General features: G+C 45.8%; 2 protein-coding genes across 4 annotated transcripts in view; one reads left to right on the forward strand and one right to left on the reverse strand.

The window, feature by feature from the left end:
* Window positions 1–252: 252 nt before the first annotated feature.
* LOC113010316 (prohibitin-2-like) lies at window positions 253–12,332 on the reverse strand. 3 transcript variants are annotated; one of them, XM_026149349.1, is made up of 10 exons: window positions 12,251–12,332; window positions 11,289–11,418; window positions 9,416–9,500; window positions 8,818–8,897; window positions 8,084–8,268; window positions 6,421–6,550; window positions 6,047–6,150; window positions 4,653–4,730; window positions 1,818–1,894; window positions 253–1,131 (listed from the first exon to the last, which is right to left on the reverse strand). In XM_026149349.1, exons 1-10 carry the CDS (start codon window positions 12,269–12,271, stop codon window positions 1,110–1,112), a joined length of 912 nt encoding a protein of 303 aa, XP_026005134.1. In that variant the 5' UTR covers window positions 12,272–12,332; the 3' UTR covers window positions 253–1,109. The 3 variants fall into 3 exon arrangements, with proteins under 3 accessions (XP_026005134.1, XP_026005135.1, XP_026005136.1); XM_026149350.1 differs by lacking the exon at window positions 12,251–12,332 and adding an exon at window positions 12,033–12,202; XM_026149351.1 differs by lacking the exon at window positions 12,251–12,332 and adding an exon at window positions 11,654–11,697.
* A 5,053-nt stretch (window positions 12,333–17,385) lies between these two features.
* LOC113010306 (protein FAM49B-like) overlaps window positions 17,386–22,301 on the forward strand; it is a 14,897-nt gene continuing 9,981 nt past the window's right edge. The window contains exon 1 of the mRNA XM_026149334.1: window positions 17,386–17,629. The gene's annotated coding sequence lies outside the window, so the exon portion shown is untranslated. The remainder of the gene's footprint in view (window positions 17,630–22,301) is intronic.

The following is a 22,301-nucleotide window of genomic DNA, read 5'->3' on the forward strand; positions in this document are numbered from 1 at the left end:
CCTGAGAAGGAATTTCTCTAAGATTACAGATTACACAGACGTTCATGGCTCGCTGTGCTAAGTGGAGCAAAGTCCTTTGAATAAGACCGTCAGCACTAAGGAGCATCAAGAGCTCCGTCTTTTAGCTCTGCATGCGTCACAGTTCAAAATAACCAGTGTTCCTGTCACACTGGGCCTGTGGTCACCTCACTGTGTGTAACATCCACCAGTGGAGCAGAAGGAGAGTGAATAAAAACATGTGAATGCAGCAAGTCTCCAAAGAACTTCATATTTATTCAGTATAAATTGTGTAAGTGCTCAAACATGGATCCGTTCATACAAACAAACTGCGGTGTGTTAGAGGCGCACTGACAAATACTGGCTGGCATTAACGACGGTGACTCAGCAGGGTTTGAGGTTTTATGTTGAATGAGACGCTTATTGAAGTGTTACAAAACAAAAGCTGCTGCGAGCGCCGACTCACCGCAGCTGACCTGCCGACGGCGTCCAGGAAGCCTCTGGACTCCGAGTCTTCACGCGAGGCGGCGCCAGGCCGAAGCGCTCACCTGCTCCCTGTCGGACTGCGTCAGCACGGACAGGTGGACTCATTCTATCGTCCTCCTGCAGTCTGACGGCAACACGCCTGCATTTACGATCACACGTCAGACGCAAAGGGCGGCTTTAACGCCGGAGACCAGAGTTTGTTTGTTTGAGTTTTCTGACAAAGTAACAGAAAAACGTTCTGATAGTGTTTGAAAAGTTCAGAGCGACACGTCAAACTGTTACTTTGAGCACTGCGCTGTGCGACAGGTCACGCAGAAATTAAGCTGTGCTAATGAAAAGTGTTCATGAGAGGAAGTTCGAAAGCTCCGAAAAGCAGAAGGCTGCATCAGAGAGGAACTACTTCACACAAATAAAAAGCTTTTCCTGATTCTACAAAAAGGAGAAAAACGTCTGTAAATGTTACATTATCAGATATGAAAGTCAGGCTCGGTGTCATGGAAACGAAGCGGATCACCGATAAACCTGCTGTGGGAGGTAAACAGGGCCGGCGGGGAGAAGACGGGAGAAGACCGGAGGGGTTTTCTTTCTGCAGAAGCAGAACTGAAGGAATGATGAGAAGCAGCTTCTTACTTCTTCGAGAGCGACAAACTGGAAGACACAAAGAGTCAAACGTTACAAACGCTCCGTGGACAGCACGCCAACATCGTGGTTATTGTGCAGGTGTGCACTCCAAAAACACCTCCGATTGACCTCGTAAAGACCCGTAAATCCAGGCCTGAAGCGCGGCAGACCCCACAACGTGCACGAAACAAAAACAATGTCACGTTTGTGGGTTTTAATCGGACTTTGAGATCCCATCTGTGTAAACTAGGGGCTGGGCACTGGTGCCAGACTCTGTCAGCAGGTTTACATAAAAAGCTCACAATGTTGACCTCACAATTACTCATTAAAACACCACAGGCTGAGACATCAAACACTAAAACTAAATCAAGTACAAAAAAAAGTATATACGTGCGAGTCAGACACTCTTTACTGATGCTGTAAATATTAATGTGCAGTTGTTTATGCAGCTTCCTCATTATTGTAGCAACTCCAGAGTTTAGACTCTTCCAGCATCGACTCCTGTCAGGTCAACATGCGACCGCAGAAAACAGCGCAGACTGCGTCGGGGCTTCGACGCAGGACTACAAGTTAAACTTAAAGGTTTCAAACGTGGCCACACTCAGCTGGCGTCTCTGTGACTGGGTCATGCTTCATCGGACCGTCTGTGTTCAGACGGCACTGAGTAACCGAGAGCTTTGACCTCATTGGTCCAGTGAAAAAGGTGAACTTACTTGAAGCTTTTGCTGTCCTGCAGGTTGAGCACCAGGCTGTCGGCGTTCAGGTACACTTTGTTTTGGGACTGCGCCACCTGCAGGTCAAACACAGAGTGAGCAGAGAGAAAACAGGTGGGAGGCAGCCTGCGGGCCTGACCGAGCACAATGGGAACACTGTCCGAGTCTCAACACTGAGCTGATTCACAGCAGAGCGAGAGCTGCCGAGCACGCTCGCCATCCATGTAGGAGGCGCATGACGCCAGCCGAACGCCCGGGCCCGATGACGTTCCTGCCGCGTGAGAGCGATCACGCCGCCATGGAAAAGGCGCTCAGAGCTGCTGATGAATGAGCGTCATCAGTGATCCTCTGGTGGAGACAAACACTCGCACGGTGTCTCAGTCACTGCTAATTATCACCATCACATTAGCTCTGATGGATTTGGGCAGTCAGTCTGAATGAAGCTGCAAACGCCACAGCGACGGCGAGCGCACCGACACGGAGCAGAGCCAGAGAGATTTCACCCACATCAACTTCTCTTCACCGCAATTTTAAATCCTCCTCGTCACAAAATCTCAAATAATCAGGCCCCATCTTATCTTAATGACCTTGTAGTACCATATCACCCTATTAGAGCACTTCGCTCTCGCTCTGCAGGCCTACTTGTTGTTCCTAGAGTATTTAAAAGTAGAATGGGAGGCAGAGCCTTCAGTTTTCAGGCCCCTCTTCTGTGGAACCAGCTTCCAGTTTGGATTCAGGAGACAGACACTATCTCTACTTTCAAGATTAGGCTTCAAACTTTCCTTTTTGCTAAAGCATATAGTTAGGGCTGGACCAGGTGACCCTGAATCCTCCCTTAGTTATGCTGCTGTGGGTCTGTACACATCACCTGACTCTGCTGCGAGTCTCTTCCTGTTAAAAGGTTCTTCCATCCCACCGTCACCAACTGCTGTTCAGTTTGTTTAGCTTTTCCAAATTGTAAAGCTCCTTAACATTTATACATGTAAGTAAAACTTGCAGATCTTGGTCAAAATGTGTGAAAGTAAAACAGGAAGAAAAAGGTTTCAAGTGGCTGCTGCAGTGTACGGCTCCATTTTTAGCTGCACTGTGAGACAAGCAGCAGCATCTGCTGAGCAGAGAGCTGATGGATGAGGCCGGTGCAGGTGGGACGCTGGGTAGACGTTTGCGGCTGACATCGGAATAAAAACTCAAACATATCTGTGTTTTCATCATCCTCATCAACCTGCTCTCTGCTCTGATTGGCTGCTGAGGTTCACCTGTGTCTGAAGGGGGGCGGAGCGGCTCCATCTCCTTTCTGCTTGCCTTCCACAGTTTCCATGTATGAGTCACAGCTCGCGATGAGGTCTGTTCACGGCTTCCTCCCTCGTCAGGTTCTCAGGATTTTATGTCTCAAACTCTTTGAAACATCTTTGTGCTTTCATTCCTCTGAGCGACCTGTTTAACATGTTTGCTTCATCAACGATTTGACTGTATTTTGTGTGAGTGCATCACTCTGCTTCACGAAGGTTTGTTTTTCCTGCTCGTCACTTTAAGTACCCGACGTTTTCCCCGTGATTTTGATGCAAAGTCAACTTTAAAGCCTCGATGAAGCCACGTTTCTCTTCTGTTGCTGCTCATCATCGTTTCGGCCTCTTCCACCTCATCTGCGTTCTTTTAAAACGTTCAAACATTTAATTTAAATCCAGAATTAATGCTCGACATTTCCTGCTGTGGGCTGATGCGTGAGTGGAGGTCAAAGGTCAGAGCTGAGGACAAAAAGGACAGTTTACAGTCTGAGCCTTTTGTTTCAGTCCTGCTTTCTGTTACATTCCTGCTCTCTTGGCGCCACCTGGTGGTCTGGATCACACATGGCAGCTCAACACGGTCGAACTCAAACCAAACGTCCGGTGATTAATGAATAGAACAAATATCTGTGACTGTTCTCGCCGAGCACGACGAGCTCCACAGCTGACAACCAATGACTGCTGAGCGTTTCAAACTATCGAAGACTGAAAGACGAGCACAAAGTGACCCTGAAAGGACCGAACACACAAAAGATTCACAAAACAAACAACCGAGAAAAAGAAAGGAAACAGGTGTGTTCTGTTTGTGAGAGACACCACCCGTGCATCCACCCTTTAGAGGAGGCCAGCTCTTCCTCTGTGGTGTCCACAGTAGAAGTGACGCTCGAGTGTCACAGGAAACGTCTTGAAACAATCGTTTTAATCATCCTATCAGCGACCCTGCAGTCTCCTAGGAGACACACACAAGGTTTGACTTGACCTTTGACCTTGATGTCAGCTCCACCTTTGGTGTGAATTTCAAAATCCTACGTCACCTCGTTCTCGAGAAACTTATGTTTCCACGCCAACCCACCCGCTCCCACCCCCCAGCGGGTCACAACACCTCCCCTCTTTTACAGCTGATGGTAAATGCACGATGCAGCACAGCAGCATCACTGCGTCAAACATTTCCTCTCGCCTTTCACCTCCGCTCACTTTGTTTATTCTCCACCACGAGGAGTCACAGGAGGGTCCGACTGAGAAACCTGACGAGTTTACTTTTAAACCTGTTGGTTTAAAGAGAATCGTGATGTGACGAGTTCATCGGCGGCGCACGACTCTCGGCTCTGCTGAGGTTTCGTTCGACTCAAACAAAAAGCATTGGTGCTCCTCTCCCCTGCTTCAGTGTCAGCAGGGTGGAGTCTGTGACGGGGGTTTGTGCTTGTTTGTGCGTTTTTAAAGGGACAGTACGCAGAGGAGAACTGCGACTGTGTTTATTTGTGGGATTCTGTTTCAGGCTTTGAGGGTTAAGACGTGTCAAACAGACGAACATGGTGCGGGTCGTGTTTCCTACCGTCTTGGCGATGTTCTGCGCCGCCCGGATCTTCCTGAGTTTCAGGTAACCTGGATTCTTGGTCACGGCCTCGCCCAGCTGCGGCAGACAGAAACAGGCTGTTAGTGAGCGCTACGCACCTGCAGGAGAGCGAGCGGCGGGCCGAGCGAGCCACTCCCAGCGCTCCAACGACGAGCGGGATCGACGCTGCGGGCGTGTCGCCGCTCGGCTTCGCACGCACGTTGACGTGCAGAGAAAACAATTAGCACATTTTTGGATGAAGTGTTTGTTTGAGGTGTTTCTGGTTCTCACAGGCTGAGGTGAGCGAGCTCACACAGCAACAAGCGCTGGATTTTACTGAAGCACACTCGCTTTGTTTTTGGATACCAACTCGTAAAAATCCTTGAAAGCGCTGAATGCAGATGTTTAACAAAAACAACAGCTGGAAACAGCTGCTCTCACACTGCCATCCAAACTGCTGCTCAGAGGTCGTCTGAGGCTTTACATGGACTCAGTCTCAGCTTCCTCACGCCTGAGATCTGCAAGTCTAAGATTCCTGGTTTGATCCCAGGAGGAGACGCACCCCACTGGGGCTGTGTCAGGAAGGCAAACTCCGGAGGAGCTGCCCACTGTGGGGACCTGACTGGGATAAGAAGCAGCTGAAAGCACCACCAGCACAAAGATTCACGTCTCTGATCAGAGGCTGAAACGAGGAAACACGAACGTGTGGGTGACGCTGCCGGACCCACAGCCCGGGCTGGAAGAGCCACATTACCTGATGAGCTAATAAGTGTGATGCGTTGTCATAAATGAGGTTACAGTGAGCATGCTCAGTCCCTGATGTGTTTTATGCTGCTTTCAGTGACGTGACAGACGTTACATGTACTGAAGTTTCTCTGTGATAAACCTACAAACGAGTGATTAACGTGAACTTCTGAGCTCAGAGGTGCTGATTGCTGCAGCGCTGCTCTCGTGTCCTGTTAATATTCCTCAGATACCTCTAATCGCCCGCTGATTGGTCAGATCTGTCAGTCTGAGTTACCAGGGAGAAGCTGTAATCTCTGACTTGGGTTTGAGGTTTTGTTGAACCTGCCACAGCCGGAGGCCTCCTCTACGAACACGTCACCTGCTGACGTTTAATGAACGAGCTTCTTGAAAAAGCGACTCCTGCAGCTCCTCTCTGCTAGAAACGTGTTTATTTTCATCCGGTAATTATAACGACAGCATTAGGCTCAATAATTTTATCTGAAAGGTTTTTCAGCTCTGAATGTTATAACGAACCAAACGTTTGAGTCTCAGACGGCGGTCTGGAGGGGCTGCTGTGGCACACACTGTGACTCTGTGGATTTCATTTGTTTTTTTGATCTAAAAAAGTGATTCATCTTAAAGACATGTCCCTCCAAAGCGGAGCTCACCATCTTGGCGGCCTGAGCTTCTCCTTCGGCCTGGATGATCTTCTGCCTCTGGTCCTGTTTGGCCTTCTCCACATAGAACTGAGCTCGCTGCGCCTCCTGCTGGGCTGAAGAGGAACAAACAACAATCGTTCACCCAGCAGGCCAACGACCTTTTACGTGACTGTTTTTATAAGCTCACCACTCTGGTTTAATCTGGGTAATGTACATATTTAGCTTTAGGTCACAGTGAGTCTCCAATAAACTGAAATCATTTCATTCTCCACACGCTGATGAAAAACCAGCCGTCAGGTGGACGCAGTAATCATCGAGTCCCCGGGGTCAGAAATTCAGCCCGATGTGGCTGCAGGACAAAGACTGAGCAACTCTTCACTCACCGACTTGTTTGGCCTCCACGGCGGCCGTGTACTCGCGGCTGAAGCTGAGCTCGGTGATGGCCACGTCGTCCAGGATGATGTTGAAGTCTTTGGCCCGCTCAAACAGCTCCCTGCGGATCAGCATGGAAACCTGCAGGAGACGGAGTCAGACAGACCTCAGTGTCAGATCACTAACAGTGATCATCAAGAACTCTGAAATATTCAATTTATGTCGAGCTGCAGGAACACTCCACAGCTGTGGATAGGGTGAGTCGTTCCCACAGTGTTGCTCATGGTCAGTGTCACAGTGTAGCACCAGAGCGTAATGGTGCACAGAGCTTGAACCAGACAGTGAAGCTTTCAGGTTACCAGTGGCACCAGGATCCAAGCCTCCCCTGAGGTCATGACCCCGGCTGAAAGGCCGAGGTCGCAGACACAAACAGCCAAAATAAGCTTCCTCCACAGGGCGTCTGAGCTGAGCTCTCAGACACTCTAAGGAGCTTACACCCAGGGGAGCTCAGAGTGGAGCTGCACCTCCACGAGCTGAGCTGGTTCAGGTATCTGATCGGGGAACAGTCGGGGTGCCTCACCTCGGAGGTCTAAGGACCTCTGGAACAACCACCGCACTGAACTGCAGCCCAGCTTTGGGTTATCAGACGAAGAGGCACAGGCGACCCGCAGAGAAATAATGTGATGTAACAGCTTCCATAATATAATTATTTTGTTTTTTGGACTGAGATCCTCCTCAGGTGCGTCTGTGTGTGACCCCACATCACCACACGTGATTAACCCTTTAAAGCCGGGCAGAGCAGCAAGCTCCGTTTTGCGTAACTATTTTTAAATCCCTGTAGAACCGGAACCACGTGAGCTAGCGCAATAATTGTTTTTGCACATGAAACTGGAGGAGTTGTACTTACATCTTACGCCATCAGCTTGTGCTCGGTCACAGTTTCCTTCCACATAAAGCTTTGCAAAAACAGCATAAAAAGCACTTGCAGCAACAAAAACAGAATATTCCAGAAACACACTTTGCCGATCAGCTGTTCAAAACACTTCCTACGTTGGAACGATCGCACGTCCGCCATGACCTGCCCGAAACCCGAAGTGACGTCATTTCGCGGAAAATGTAGTTTTTTTACCTTCCGGGTCTTCTGAGCCTAAACTGGTGTTTTTAAAACTGGTGTTTGACTTCATGCTTTTCTGTGTCGTTTCTGTGATGCAGAGCTGGAAATAGTTTCTTTTGATGCACGTGCTGGTTTATAATTATAATAATTATTTGTTTTTCCTGCAGTATGTAAAACTTGGTGTATTTCAAAAATAAAACTATGCAGACACTCAAAATAAACTTTCTGTGGTTGGAAACTTTTTTGTATTTACAGTTTTGAGGGATAAGCCTCTTAAATTTCTCTAACTAGAAATATATGTAAAAAGAACAAATGATTTTCAAGTTTTTTGTAGTTTATTGCACTTTTTTGCACTTTTTGTAGTTACTGTGGACTTAATGCAGACATATTATTAAAATTTGGGCTGTAACGGTTGTATTGATGTAAAGCAACTTGAAATGCTCCCACAAATGGCTCCACAGCATGTAAGAATATAAAGATGACTGACTTGGTTCTATGGCAGGTCTTAAAGGGCTAAACAGATTCAAACTAAGCGCGCCGCTCTGGGGGCGTGTTCGTACCTGCGCTCTCTGCGTGATGAGCTGCGATGCGTTGAACTTGGCCACCACGCTCTTCAGCACCTCGTTGACGATGGAGGGCAGCACGCGCTCGTCGTAGTCCTGTCCCAGGTGCTGGTAGAGGACGGGCAGGTTGGACGCCAGCGGCCGGGACAGAACTCGCAGGGAGACGTTGACCATCTGCAGGTCTGAGACAGAACCAGTCAGAAGCTGAACATCTGTGACAGCTGCTGACTAACCAGCCGTATCTCTGCTGAGCTTCACACGACTGCACTTGTTTGAAGCTCATGATTTTGCACAGGCTCCATTCACACCTCGGATTCGTCAGCGAGCTAAACCAGCTTTGTTTTTATGTGAAATAACCCACAGATGGCCCCAGTAACGTACTGGGGCCATCTGTGGGTATGTTCTTATAGTTTATAGGCTTATTCCAAGTCTCCAAACTGTTGACTGAACATATCGATCTACTGTTTCATTGATTATCTGAAACCAACCAGCTGTTATATGAAAACAGTGAAGTGTCTGTAAACACATGAAAACATGAAGCTGCACCTGTGGAGTTTCCAACAATGCTGAGAAGCAGCTTTACTGACACTTAATGATTAAAAGCTTAATCTAAGACTTGGAGGACAACCTGATGTGTCCTCGAGGCTGCAGGACTGAAAACTGGACTCGTTTTCCTCTAAAACCAAACACGTCCACAGACGGTCTTCAGTTATACGACGGAGGCGTCTGACCTTTGCTTCCAGTGAGAGAGGAGATCTTTCTGGGTCTGGCTCTGATGTCATAGATGATGGGATACTGAAACCAGGGCATCCTGAAGACAGACACAGAATCACATCAGTTAGTTTGCTGATCTGTTTTTTCTGCATCCGTAAATCGTTTTTATTAAACTAATGCTGGAATCCTCAGGTGTTGGGGGCTGCACCTTCATGTTCATGTCCATCTACTCTGCAGGACTTCTTTTAGTGCCGTTTCATGGAAAGGAAGAAAGTCGGACGACTGTTTGGCCCTGAAAAGCCTGCTGCCTAACCAACACTGATCCGTTAAACTCAAAAAGGAAAAAACTATTTTCATAAATCAACTCAGAAAAGGTCAAATTTAGAAAATGAGATTAGAGAGCCTGAGATGTATCGAGGAGCCGCTGATAAAGATTTAGAAACAGAGCACACGGAGCAGTGAAACAGAGAATTAAAACACTTTCTGACTGTTTTACAGTCCCGCCCACACCTCCAAACAGCCACGCCCATTAATATGAGCCAACACGCAGCATCAGTCACCTGTCAGTCAGTACGAGCTGGTTGCTATGGTAACAGTGTGGGTGTGGACTCGTACCTGAAGTGGAGTCCCTCGGCGAGCACCGTGTCCATCTGCATCCCTCCGATCCGGTTGAAGACGATGGCCCTCTGACCTCCTTCCACTGCACACAGGAGACCAACCTCAGACTGAACCCTGAGCTCTGTTCTTCAGTTTCTGCTAAACTGACGGAGCCGTTTCCACCGGCCTGAAGCTCCCACTCAGGAACATGAACCACAAACAGATCTGTCAGCACAGACCTCTCTGCTGTGTGAACGTCACAGCAACGATGCGAATGACATCGCTGCTGACACTTCAGCCTGTTACACCGAGATTAAAACAAACTTCTGATACCTTCACCTGGTCCAGAGGTGGACGTTCACGTTAACGTGACCAAAGTTTAACATGTGGTCAGTAACACCTGAGAGTAGAGCTGTTGGATATAACCATATATATCAGATGACGATATAAAAACGTCGTTTCTTATCACGCTCTTTTGTTTCGTGGTGTCGTAAAATAAACTACGTCACTGCAGTGGCTACATTCATTTCTTAAAGTTCTCTCTTTCTCTTATATTTAATATAACCACACTACAGACGGACAAGCGCCTGTTTTTATGCGTTGTCGTTAGCAACGACGACGGTAACACCATCAAGTGGCTCCGCTGTTCGCTTGTTTGTTTTCCACGTAAACCTTTCACAATAAAGCTCAAGATCCTGTTGAGACTTTTCAGAATAAACTGAATCACGTGAAAGATGCAGAGTGTTTACGGAGGAGAAGCAACAAAGAGCCGCCAGGTGCTAAAGAATAAACCTTAGACTCAAACTTTGAAAGAAAACGGCGGCCGTTACGACTTATGTCTAAAAATGTTTCATGCATCGGTTAAAACACTCGACTCCAGCTACACGACGCCCAGCTGGAAACACTTCACACAAGTCGAGCTGCCCGAGATTCACAGAATTGACAGAAAATGTTACATTTTTGTGATTTATATCGTTGTCAGGACGATAAATGTCTTTTATCGGGATATGAGACTTTGGTCATATCGCACAGCCCTACCTGAGTCTAAAGCTCAGACTGCTCTAAATACTCAGTTTCACGCAGTTTTTTCCTGCTCTTGGACCTTGATGATGTCATAGAGAGACCTTACTGTAAACGTGGTCAGCTCACGCACAGAAGTTGGCTTTAAGTGAAGGTAAAACAGCTTCTTACAGACAGCTGAGGAGCACCGAGGCCTGCGAACTGGGACTCCAGCTAAGCTGCTCTAATAAAAATATAAAACATGGATCTGAACATGAAAGACTTTAATTAAACAGTGAAGATGTTTTAGATTGTAGTTCGTGAAACAAGATGAAAACTAATACAAGCACAAAGCTGTGGATTTTCTCTTTTACCACCATCAGCCTGAAGGTTCCACAGATACAGGAAAGGCCCATTTCCATCCTGCTGAGCTTTAAACATTAAAAGTTTTTCATATAATAAAAAACAGGCTGTTAGCACCAGTGCTTGCAGGTGGAGCAGACTGTGTGGCTGCCTGCTAAAAACCATTTAGTGAGTAAATACTTTGTACGTATTTAATCACTTCTTGTTTCACAAGCCTGAGCCGACCACCTTTAGACGCAGAATTTACATCATCCTCCGTCTGTGTCTGGCTGGGTAACAACTGCAGCCCAACTCCACTTTTCCTTAATCAAAGCTGGAAACTTGCAGAGCAGCTGCAGGCAATCCCGTGTTTTGTATCAATGAAGGACAGAATCGAGCTTCGAGCCTGTACCACAGACACGCTTTGATAAAAGGTCTCTAAAGAACTGTCACACTAAATATGACAGATTACTCCAGGAGAGTGAGAGTGTCAGGGATCAGAGCCCCAGCTGTGCTGAATATTCATGCTTTCACAGTGACTGGGGGTTACCTGTGTATGTGGCTTCCTTCACTGTGTAAGCCAGAGCTCCAGCACCAATCAGCAGCTTCAAGCCGAGTCCTGCGCCCCGAGGTCCTGAAGACATCCTGCCTGCGATCTGCCGCAGCTGCTGCAGAAAACCCTGAAACACAAGGATTTCAGTAAATCTCCCCGTGCTCGCTCACGCAGGACACTCATGGTTAAAACTCAGTGACCTTGACTCCGAGTGGACAACCCCCCTCCCTGTATATCTACAAGGCCTGCATGTACCCGCCACAGAAACCTCGTTAGAGGACGCTCAGATTCTCTCTAAAAATAAACTGTTTTAAAAAAGCAACAAGGATGCTAATAACACAAGGCTGGACACGTCTGATCACCTGTCTGAACTTTAAGGACTAAGTTTAAACTCGGCTCATGCAAAAAGCACAAAACATAACTCGACTTAAAGAGAAGCAGCTTCTTTGGTTTGATGCGCTAGCTGCGGGTTAATTAGCCTGTGTAACATCAGGGACTGCAGACTCACCTGCCTGCACGCCTGATGCACCTGAGTGTGTTACGCATGCGCAGAATTAAGTAACTGCTTCTAGAAACTTGCAATATTTTCAGTGAATTTACTTCTAATGCGTATACATGTGTTAACTCAATTACTTCATAATTGAGAGAGTTTTAAAGGGACCCCGGCGTCATGTTCGACTCCCACTCTCTACCTGAGTGTAAAGCTAGCTAACCGGCATCGAGTGGCTCTCACGGCCTCACCTGTGCCTCATTAGTGCCGTCAGGCTGGATGGAACCTGGCTGACATGGTTTCGAGTGTAAACCTGCTTACATCAGACTCACGTGTCAGACCTAAAAGCTTTTAAAATGTCACCCAGGTGCGTGCAAAGCGCGGGAAACCCGGAGCGGTTGAACCTGAGCTGAAGGCAGAAAACTTCCCTTTAAAGCCGAGTTTAAACGGGAGACTCACAAACACTCACCCCGGGATCTTTATTCGCCATGCTCGTCCTCTCCGCCTGTTAGAAAACCAAGTGAAGAAGACAAGGTCGCAAGTGATGACGCGTTTCCGGGATTGGGGGTAACTTGGGAAATGTAGTTTTTAGGAGTTTTGGGGCATAGTCTCTATGTATATATATTTAAAGATAATAAAATGTTTTAAACCCACCCAAAGTTCTGAGGATGGAAATTAAGGATTCGCTTTTCATTTTTGCCATAATCTACAAAATAAAAGCAAGAATGATTGTGAGCTATAAAGTACAAAGTTATAAGAGGTAAAGACAGACTACAGCGTCTGATCTCACGGATGCAGTGATGCCGGTCCTGAGCAGCAGGGGGCAACAGAGGGCAGCAGAGCTCCGGGGTGTCGGCGGCTCCTCAAACCGCAGGAGCACCTGCTGCACATAAAACGGTTATTTTCACACTGAAGTTCACTCAAGTCTTTGTTTCCGTGGTTTGAACACAGTGAAGTCAGCCACTGAAATGTTTCCGTTGTGCTTTCAAGAAGAAATTTTGCGACAGAGTTCAAGGAATTAACATCAAAATCCTGCTGCTGTGCACACAAACTGGACATGTTCACTCACCTTCCTCTAAAGGATGAGAAAAAGTTAGTTCCACATTTTAAACCAATACTAGTCAGAATAATGACTAATAACAATCATATAAAAGTATTTAAAAAGCAATCAGAAAATAAAGGCTGACACTCAAATAAAAATGTGACCTTCACTAATATATTATACTGTCATGTTTAAGCTTTATTCGATTACACTGTTATCACTACGGGTCAACACACATCAATAAAAATAGCACTGCTGACTTTTCTTATCTCTGCCCTGCATCTGTATTTTTTACTTCCTTCCAAAAATGAAACTTAAAGGCACAATTATGAGCTGAGGTAAAACTATGACTTCGCAAATCAAGCTAATGAAGCGACGTATAGAGGATAAATAAACTGGACATATTTAGAAAAATCATTAAACAATTAAAATTGGGAGTTAATAAAAGAAGAATCTGAAACTCTTACATCTTTAGAAACAGAAAAACGTAGCTTTTTATTTGAAAAGTGAGGAGGAAGCTCACACCTGCTCTCTTCAGACTTTGAAACAAGCTCAAATCTCAAACAACTAAAATCAAGCAAAGAATTCAGATCATAAAAAGGAAACAGACACATCCCTAAAAGCACAAACTTTAAGCCTTAATGCAATTTAAACAGTTGTGTTATAAAAATTATGACACTTGTGTAGATGTTATGAAGGAGAAAATGATCTATAAAGACAAAGAAAAGTATCAGGCTGTGAACACGCTTATTTCTGCTGTAAAATTTGAACATGGAAGTCCCTGCTGGAGCCGCTGGTGTTGGTGTTTTATTTTTCAGCCTCTGAGGGTCACTGCTGAGAAGACTCACTCAGCAGAGAACAGACTGAGAGCATGCTGTAGGTATTACAGGTACTGCACTGCAGTGGTTTGTATCATAGCTATCTAATAGACTCCAGTTTGTGCATGTAAATGGAGAGTCCTCTTCACACACTGAGGTTAATTATGGAGTTCCACAGGGTTCAGTGCTAGGACCAATTCTGTTTACATTATACATGCTTCCCTTAGGCAGTATCATTAGAAGACATAGCATACATTTTCACTGCTATGCAGATGACACCCAGCTCTATCTGTCCATGAAGCCAGATAACACACACCAATGAGTTAAACTGCAGGAATGTCTTAAAGACATAAAGACCTGGATGGCCACTAACTTTCTGCTTCTTAATTCAGATCAAACTGAGGTTATTGTACTCGGCCCTGAAAAGCTTAGAAATATGGTATCTAACCAGATTCTTACTCTGGATGGCATTACCTTGGCCTCCAGTAACGCTGTGAGGAACCTTGGAGTCATTTTTGACCAGGACACGTCCTTCAACGCACATATTAAACAAATATGTAAGACTGCGTTCTTCCATTTGCGCAACATCTCTAAATGCCCCCGGCCTCTCGGCCTAGGGCTCGGTCACTCAGGCACAGCTGGGGGCCGGCGGAGCTCACGGGCGCGTCACTGCAACTCCCCCTGACTTCTGCTCCGCGGCTGCTGGGCGAGCCCTCATCTGGGACTCTCCTCAGCTCTTACTGGAACAGTGGCGCGGCTGCCCCTCTGTTGGTCTTCCTTGGTCTCTTGTGTTCTGGGGGCCTGTGGATGTCTGGAGTTTTGATCTCCTCCATACCCGCTTCACACCCTGGAGGACGGGGCTGTGGCCCCCCCACACTCCCTAGCAGATCATTACATGGAGAAACCTTTGGAATGCAAGCATGCTGATCCACACAGGTATGCACACATGGGTATTCACAGACGCGGACTAAAGCTTTCTTGGCTGCTGCCTCAAAGCACACTGTGCGCTGTCTATCTTGCGTGCTGCACAATATCGTTTATTATTTAGTAAATATTGATATCTATGACTAGCTAGTTTATTGTGATGGTGCTTTTTTTATTATTATTATTATGTTGCTCTTTGTTGTTTGCTGTCTCCTCTGTTTGTTTTTTTTTTTTTTTTTTTTTTTCTCCATACAGGTGACCCAGGAGTTCTTTTTTTTTTTCTCTCTCTCTTCCCCCCCCTTCTCACCGTCTCTTCTCCCCTTTGGTTTTCTTTCTTTCTCTCCCCCTCTTTCTCTCATTCATTCCCCCTGTCCTATTTATTTAAAAAAAAAAAAAAAATGACAAAGGATGAACTGAAGCTCTGCCATCACGTAATGTCGCATACTGCTGTTTCTGATGTCATTTAGAAAAAAAAAAAAAAAAAAAAAAAAAAGAAATATTGTATCTAATCAGATTCTTCCTCTGGATGGCATTACCTTGGCCTCCAGTGACACTGTGAGGAACCTTGGAGTCATTTTTGACCAGGACATGTCCTTCAACGCACATATTAAACAAATATGTAAGACTGCTTTCTTCCATTTGTGCAACATCTCTAAAGTTAGAAATATCCTGTCTCAGAGTGACGCTGAAAATCTAGTTCATGCATTTATTACTTCCAGGCTGGACGACTGTAATTCATTATTATCAGGATGTCCTAAAAACTCCCTGAAAAGCCTTCAGCTGATCCAAAATGCTGCAGCAAGAGTCCTGACAGGGACTAGAAAGAGAGAGCAGATTTCTCCTGTTTTGGCTTCCTGTTAAATCCAGAATTTAAAATCCTGCTCCTCACATACAAAGTACTGAATTATGTCTGTCATGGCAGATGACCGCCCCTCCCTGAGCCGTGTTGTGCTGGGGATTACTTCCTTTTAAAAGGGTTTTTTCCTTCCCACTGTTGCCAAACTCTTGCTCATATGATGTCATGTGATCTCTGGGGCTTGTTCTCTATTATTATAAGGTCTTAACTTACAATATAAAGTGCATTGAAGCAATTGCTGCTGTGATTTGGTGTTACACAAATAAAATTCAATCAAGCTGAATTAAACTGAACAGAACTGAATTGACACTCTTGAGTCTTCCGGCTTTTTCTGCTTTTCATGAGCTATTTTTCTTCTTTATTATCGTGACCACAGAGGATCTGAGTGGGTTGAACTCTTTGCCCTACTCAGTCTCATTAATCAACAAGAACATGTTCGAACAGTGTTTTTCTTCATCCTGCTCCTCTTCTTCCTCCTCGTCTGCCACCTCTTGCTTGCAACTTCCTCCTCTGCCTCTCAGTCTGGGTCCACCAGCTCACCCCAAACTTTAAAAAGGCAACAAGTGTGAACATTTCTGTGTCACTGTGTGAAACTGAAAGAAAAGGCATCTGTGCTGACACTTTATCGCCCGTCAGCTGTGGTCACTGTTATGCATTACAGTGCAAAATGTCTGCTGTTTAAGGAGAATGAGTGTAAAGTCCTGCAGAGGCTACAGACGACTGAGAGGAGGATGAGGTTTAAATTAGGATAAAACTAAATGAGACACAAAGCAAAGAGAGTCATTTAAAGTGGATCATGTGACACAGCATGTGGTTATATGATATTTAGGTGAAAATGAGCATCCAGGTGTTACCCAGCTGTCAGCCTATGAGGCTCCAGCTAATCGTGACCCTGGAACTGGAATCGTGGTTAAGAAAAGAAAACGGACGTTACAGTTGAAAATGATTAAAATTGCAAACTTTTGATTTGCAAAAACATACCAAGTGAATAGTTTTCAAATACAGTTTATGGAATATTATGAAAAAGTTGCTTCACCACACCGCCCACGGTGCCTTGTTGTGCTATTTAAAGATGAACTTAGATTCTTGTGGAGCTTTTTGACATGTAGCGTCCATCAGTCCATCCCAGCTGTCACAGGCAGAAGGCGAGCTACACCCTGCACAGCTCACCAGCTGAGCTAACAAGCACGTCTCTGCAGTGTGGGAGGGGAACAGGCCACACAGACACCACCAACCAAGACCTCCACGCTGTGAACTTATAGCTTATATAGTTCCTCTAGACTTTCTGTAACGTGTTCTTTCTTACGTTTCATCTGTTTATGCTATGATTGGTGGATCCGTGGTCAGGCTATGAACACACATTAAAGATTCAAACACACCGAACAGTCAGTCGAAATTTGTGGACAGATTTCAGCATCAGCGTCTTGCTGCCTGCTTATATTCAGGACAGCTGTGATATTGTAAATGAGACTTCTTATTGAGACAAGATAAACCTTTATTAGTCCCACGCGTGGGAAGTGGACATTTCAAAGTTGAGAGCAGCAAAGATGAAGAAAAACAATAGAATAAAATAAGATAAAATAGAATAAAATAATAAAATACTGACCAAGAATTTACCAATCAGAGCACAGAGATTAAAACACATGATGCCATAAACGAGTCTGTAGTTACTGTGTGTTTTATAAGTTTTGTGGAGTGATGGATGCAGAGTGTTTCGTGTGCGCAGCAGAGACACAAACACGCGGCTGACTGACGGAAACGATGTTTTTATGATTTCTTCGGACAGCCTGGAGTTGTTATAACTCTGCTGTGACGTCTCCGTGACGATGGTTGTGATATAAAACCCGTGGAGCTACTTTCTGGTGATGCCTGGTGTTTGTGAGACTGCAGCAGTGCGCAGACTCGTGCCTCGAGGCTCTGCTTTTGTGTTTTAGTTGCACCGGAGCTCGGGTTGCCTCCGTCGGTCGACCGTGAGGTTGCAGCTGCAGTTGCTGCCGTCACGGCTCGCTGATTGGCTGCTCGCTCAGTTCCTCCTGAGGAAATCACTCCTTTTATAGTTAACGGAGTGCCGCGCGGTTGTTTTCCGGGTTCACACTCGCGCAGCATGTAGAGAAGGCGGACCGCCGGGAGACACCTGGACCACCGCGGACACACCGGAGCCCGGACGCACGGCATCGATCCGCAGCTATCGATCAGCTATCAGTGAAGGTGAGGAGGGCAGAGGGGGGCCGTGTTGTGGGGAGAGGGAGGGTGGTGGTGGATTTGCAGGGAGGAGGGGGGCGACCAGTGCTCTGGGTGGATCCTGGTCTCAGATCAGACATGTCAGGTCCTGCAATCTGCAGACTCCGAGAAAAACTCCGCAGGGTAAAAAGTTCCTCTTCCTGCAGCCGCAGCGCCTCTGTCCGCGGATCACGGCTCAAATGCGCCTCAGCGCCAATCTGGAGCTCCGTGGCGCTCCGGGCGAAGCGGCGTGTGTGTGCCGCGGGGAACGAGCCGCTCGGTTACGCGTTTTTACGCAGACAGAGCCGGAGCCGCTGGCACGCGCTGCTTCCGGTCAGCCCGACTGTCGGGCGGCGCGAGGAGCTCTGTGATCACAGTTTGACGCAGCAGACGAAGCTCCTGAAGCGGGCTCACAGCTCTGAGACTCCCTGAAAGAGGAGCAGAGTCTCCGCTGAAAGTGCGGAGGAGAAAGGAGAAGCGCGCACTGATGAGTGAAACTGTCAGCATCATCATGGCCGACTCCGTGTTTACTGCACAGCAGCTCCGTGTCAGCTGCACATCACTGTTTATGGATCCTGATGGAATCCAGTTAAACTCTTACTGTTTAAAGTTGTGTTTGAGCTTCATTTATCAAACACGGGCGTAAAACCTGACAACCATCAAACAGCAGACACGTTCAATCCACTGATCTTCACCAAAACACCAGCTGCAGATTATGAAACGATATAAACTCTCTTATCTGTGGAAAGTGTCCCAGCTGATGAGCTTCAACTTATGTTCTCCTAAATTTACTAACCTGCTAGTTTAACTCGCACCTCTAAAAGTGAGCTTAAGTCAGTTTTTCAGGCAGTGAGTTTATTTTATTAGAAAATGTCCTGAAATAAAGTTTAATAAACTGCTTTAAACTTAAAATATACAAACGTTTGAGGTTTACTTGTATTCAGTGTTTGAGTTTCTTCGTTAGCTGTAAAAACGAAAGTCATATTAACTGATTCTATATTAAGCAGATGTAACTTTCGACCCTTAAGTACTTAAGTAAATATAAGTAACTATGACTCAATGACGCTGACATTACTGATGTTTTAAGTAAAGCCAACTTCTCAGCGTTTGGTTTTAGGTGATGTGAAGTGCATTAGTTGATACCAGTGTCTAATATTTAGACATGATTTGTATGACTTGTCGTGCCTCTGCGGTCCAGCGGTTAACACCTTCACCTCACGGACTGATGTCCCGCTCGATCCTGGGAGGAGACACAAACTCGGCCTTTATTTAGTGTAAAGTCTTTAACTCAGAGCTCTTTAGCCGTTGTTCTCTACATTAAGTCGACGTAACTCACAGGTCGGCACATTTTGAAATAAAATGTGCCGACCTAGAGTAGTCTGAAGCCGAGCTCTTTTATTTTGGGATATCTTTTAACGTCACTTCAGTTCTGCACACTGAATAAACCAACTGGTGTAACTCGGCTGCTTTAAGCGGGTAAGATGATGTTTTCTGAGTCGTTTTAAATGAAGCCATCTCACAGTGAATGTTGGATCAAATCTCCAGCAGGGAGGAACATCTCACGCAGCAAACACAAACAACTACATTTTTAACCAGAACAATCTGGTTTATGTGCACATCAGCAGAGTTTGGAGGAAGTTCGAGCTGTTTCACTTAAGTATAATTAGAATCACCACCAAGCAAAAATAAGTTGGTGCACAGCGACGCTGAACTTTGAGACCTCAGATGCGTTTTATTGCAAATGCTTCGACATTTGAGTCGTCGTCATTTCGTTCTCTTCTGCCTGAATATTTCTGCTCTCCTGTGTTTCATGTCAGCTGAGAGTCACCGACAGGTGATCACAGCTCGGTGTGGCTGCTGCACGGACTGATGGTGGCAGAGCTTCGTGCTGGCAAACAGTAACTGACAGATAAATGCAGGCAGTGATATACTCGAGTACAGTGGTACTATCAGCACAGTGTAAATTAGTCGTGAAGCTTTCAGGAGAAAAACATTTTCTCAGTTTAACTCGTTGAATGTCAGGATTCAAGGGTTTGATGCTTTTCTCTGATGGTAAATGTGTAAAATCTGTAAAAGAGTGTTTTTGGTACCTCAGGCCAAACCAGAGCCTCAGACTGTCCTCACATCAGCACAAACAGCCTCTGTGCCTCCATCCTTGTATAACTCCTCCATCCTCTAACATCCAGCAGTCTTGCTGTTTGTGGTTCACATCCACATGCTCTGAAAAGGTTTCTCTCAGAGTTTGAGCTGTTTTGGCCCCGTGTTAGCTTTATTCACCTGCTCCAAACAGACTTGGAGCCTGAAACCTGTGCAGGATTACCAAAGTCTACATCAGGGTCAAGCTGCTAATTTTGTGAAACGTGTCAGTTTGGAACGTCTTAATGTCAAGTTTTGTTTTTGTTGACTGGTTCTTCTGTGCCACGTGCCGCAATTCCTCTAATGCCCACTGGAGGCTCCAGCAGTGAGACTCTCATGTTAAAACTTTTCCGCCTGATACCAAAACTTAGCTTCACCTCAGCTGACCCGAGTTCCTGAACTTCACTACTGGACTGTGTTTGTGTTGTGGGAGGCTTTAGTGAGATTATCTGACCACTAATGTAACTGCAGTGAGGTTAATGCACTGAGAGAATACCAAGTCTGAGCTTCGGTGTTGCTGAGTGTAGGATCTTAATCAGATTTGGTTGGATGCAACACTCAGAACGCCGCCCTCCATCTTTTATATACAGTACTTGCAGTAGGCACGCCCTGTCCAGCTTGTTTGGGCGGCGACTCGTCTGCGCTGGTGGTTGGTTGAAAGAAAGTGATGTTTCCCCCACATCACAGGCTCAGTTTCCTGCTCTGAGTCTGAAGTAAAGACCTGGCGGGGAAAATGAAGCGCACACTCATTTCTAACGAATCTGCTTCAAACTGTCGGGATGAACGGTTCCTCATAAAGAATTTTCTGCAAACCACATGTTCCTTAAAACAACATCACATTTCAGCGGGTTAGTTATTAATGGCGGGGAAGATTTGTTAATTTTAGCTCAGCTGCTTTAAACACCCACTTAGCTCCCAACTGACCAAACACCGAACACAAAACTCCGTTATTAGCACTTTAAAGAAGTAAAACAGGACGTCTGACTGGTTTTTATATTCAACTTAATCACTGATACCCGCCGCAGTTCATTCAGCATAAGAGGAACTTTAGTTTGACACCAAGCAGAGAGAAGCAGCTTCACACTCTGACATCTCATTTATTTCTGCACAGCACGACACATGATCGAGGATATCTTTACAGCTTGTGAATATTCTCAGAGATTAACAGAGCAGCAGACTCAGATTGAGGATAAATAAAGAAAAGACTTTTATAAATGTATCACGTGTATTATTCTGGTCTATCTGTCAGCAGATCAGTACATTTACCAGCTGGGACTCTGCAGAAAGACTTCAGTGAGAATGTGAGGTTTAGCACATCAGTGTAGGTGAGGTTTTTCTCCTGTGTCGGCTGCTTTGTGCTCCGTCACACTTGTAGATCAGGAGACGGCTTCAAAGGTGTTATAATAAGAGGTGATTGCAGAGAAAGTTTACAAGAATGTGCTGAAATGAACTTGAACTTTGCACACCAGTGTGTGAATGGGTGGATGACTGGATATGTAAAGCGCTTTGGGGTCCTTAGGGACTAGAAAAGCGCTATATAAATACAGGCCATTTACTACACGGGCAGGCTTTAAGCGACTGAAGCTGTGCCGCAGATAAAGAGGAAATCGCCAAGGATTAGAGGAGCAGTTCACGTAAATGCTCAGAGTTTCATGTGAGCGCTGTGGAAACTTCCTCTGCAGCTAAATGTGAGCTTGATGAAACATTAAGAGGTTTTCTGTCGTTGTCAGAAGAAGACGAACTCAGAATAGATGTTTTGGTTTGGGTATGTGTTATCGGTGCAGCTTGGACTTCTTATTTTCACCCAGTGTCTTTCTTACCTGACCCGAGCTGCTCGGTCTGCGTTACTTCCTCTGTTTTTAAATTTAGGCCAAACTTTCAGAGACTTCATCACTTCCTCTTTTGACTGTTTTCAACAAGCAGGCGCTGCTTCCAGTTCAGCTTGCAGCCCGCAAACGCAACGCAAGCAAACGTTTTCTTTCAGTTTGAATTGGTTTGCAGCTGAAACTTAAAGTCTGACAGAAAGCTTCAGTTTCCTCTGCAGCAGATTTCACACAAACGCACCGTTTCTCCAGTAAAACCCACTCTGTGTCACCCACTGTCCGTTTGTTGTGTTTCCTCTCAGGTAGAATTTAGGTTCCACTTCCACCTAATGGAGACATGCACTCACCAGACACTTTATTAGGAACAGCAGTGAAATCGTGCAGCAGCTCTGCAGATACTCAAACTAAAAACTCCAGCAGCCAGTGAGGCTGTCGCTCCTGGACAAGAACATCAGATGTCGTTCATCTGAACAGAGAACCAAAACCTGCAGCTTGTTTCACATGTGGTGTGACATCAGCAGCAGTAAATCTGAATGCTCAGCATGAATGCTGCCTGTCAGCTGGGCCTGTCAGACATGTGAGACGGTTAAAAACACTGAAATTACAGAAAATGTGTCCCAGAGTCTCTGACTGATGTATAGTGAACAAACAAAGTGACGTCCTTCTTTTTAAACAGCAGCAGTGGAGTAAAAACTGATTTC

The sequence above is a fragment of the Astatotilapia calliptera genome, chromosome 18 (genome assembly GCF_900246225.1).
Source record: "Astatotilapia calliptera chromosome 18, fAstCal1.2, whole genome shotgun sequence".
NCBI classification, from domain to species: Eukaryota; Metazoa; Chordata; class Actinopteri; order Cichliformes; family Cichlidae; genus Astatotilapia; species Astatotilapia calliptera.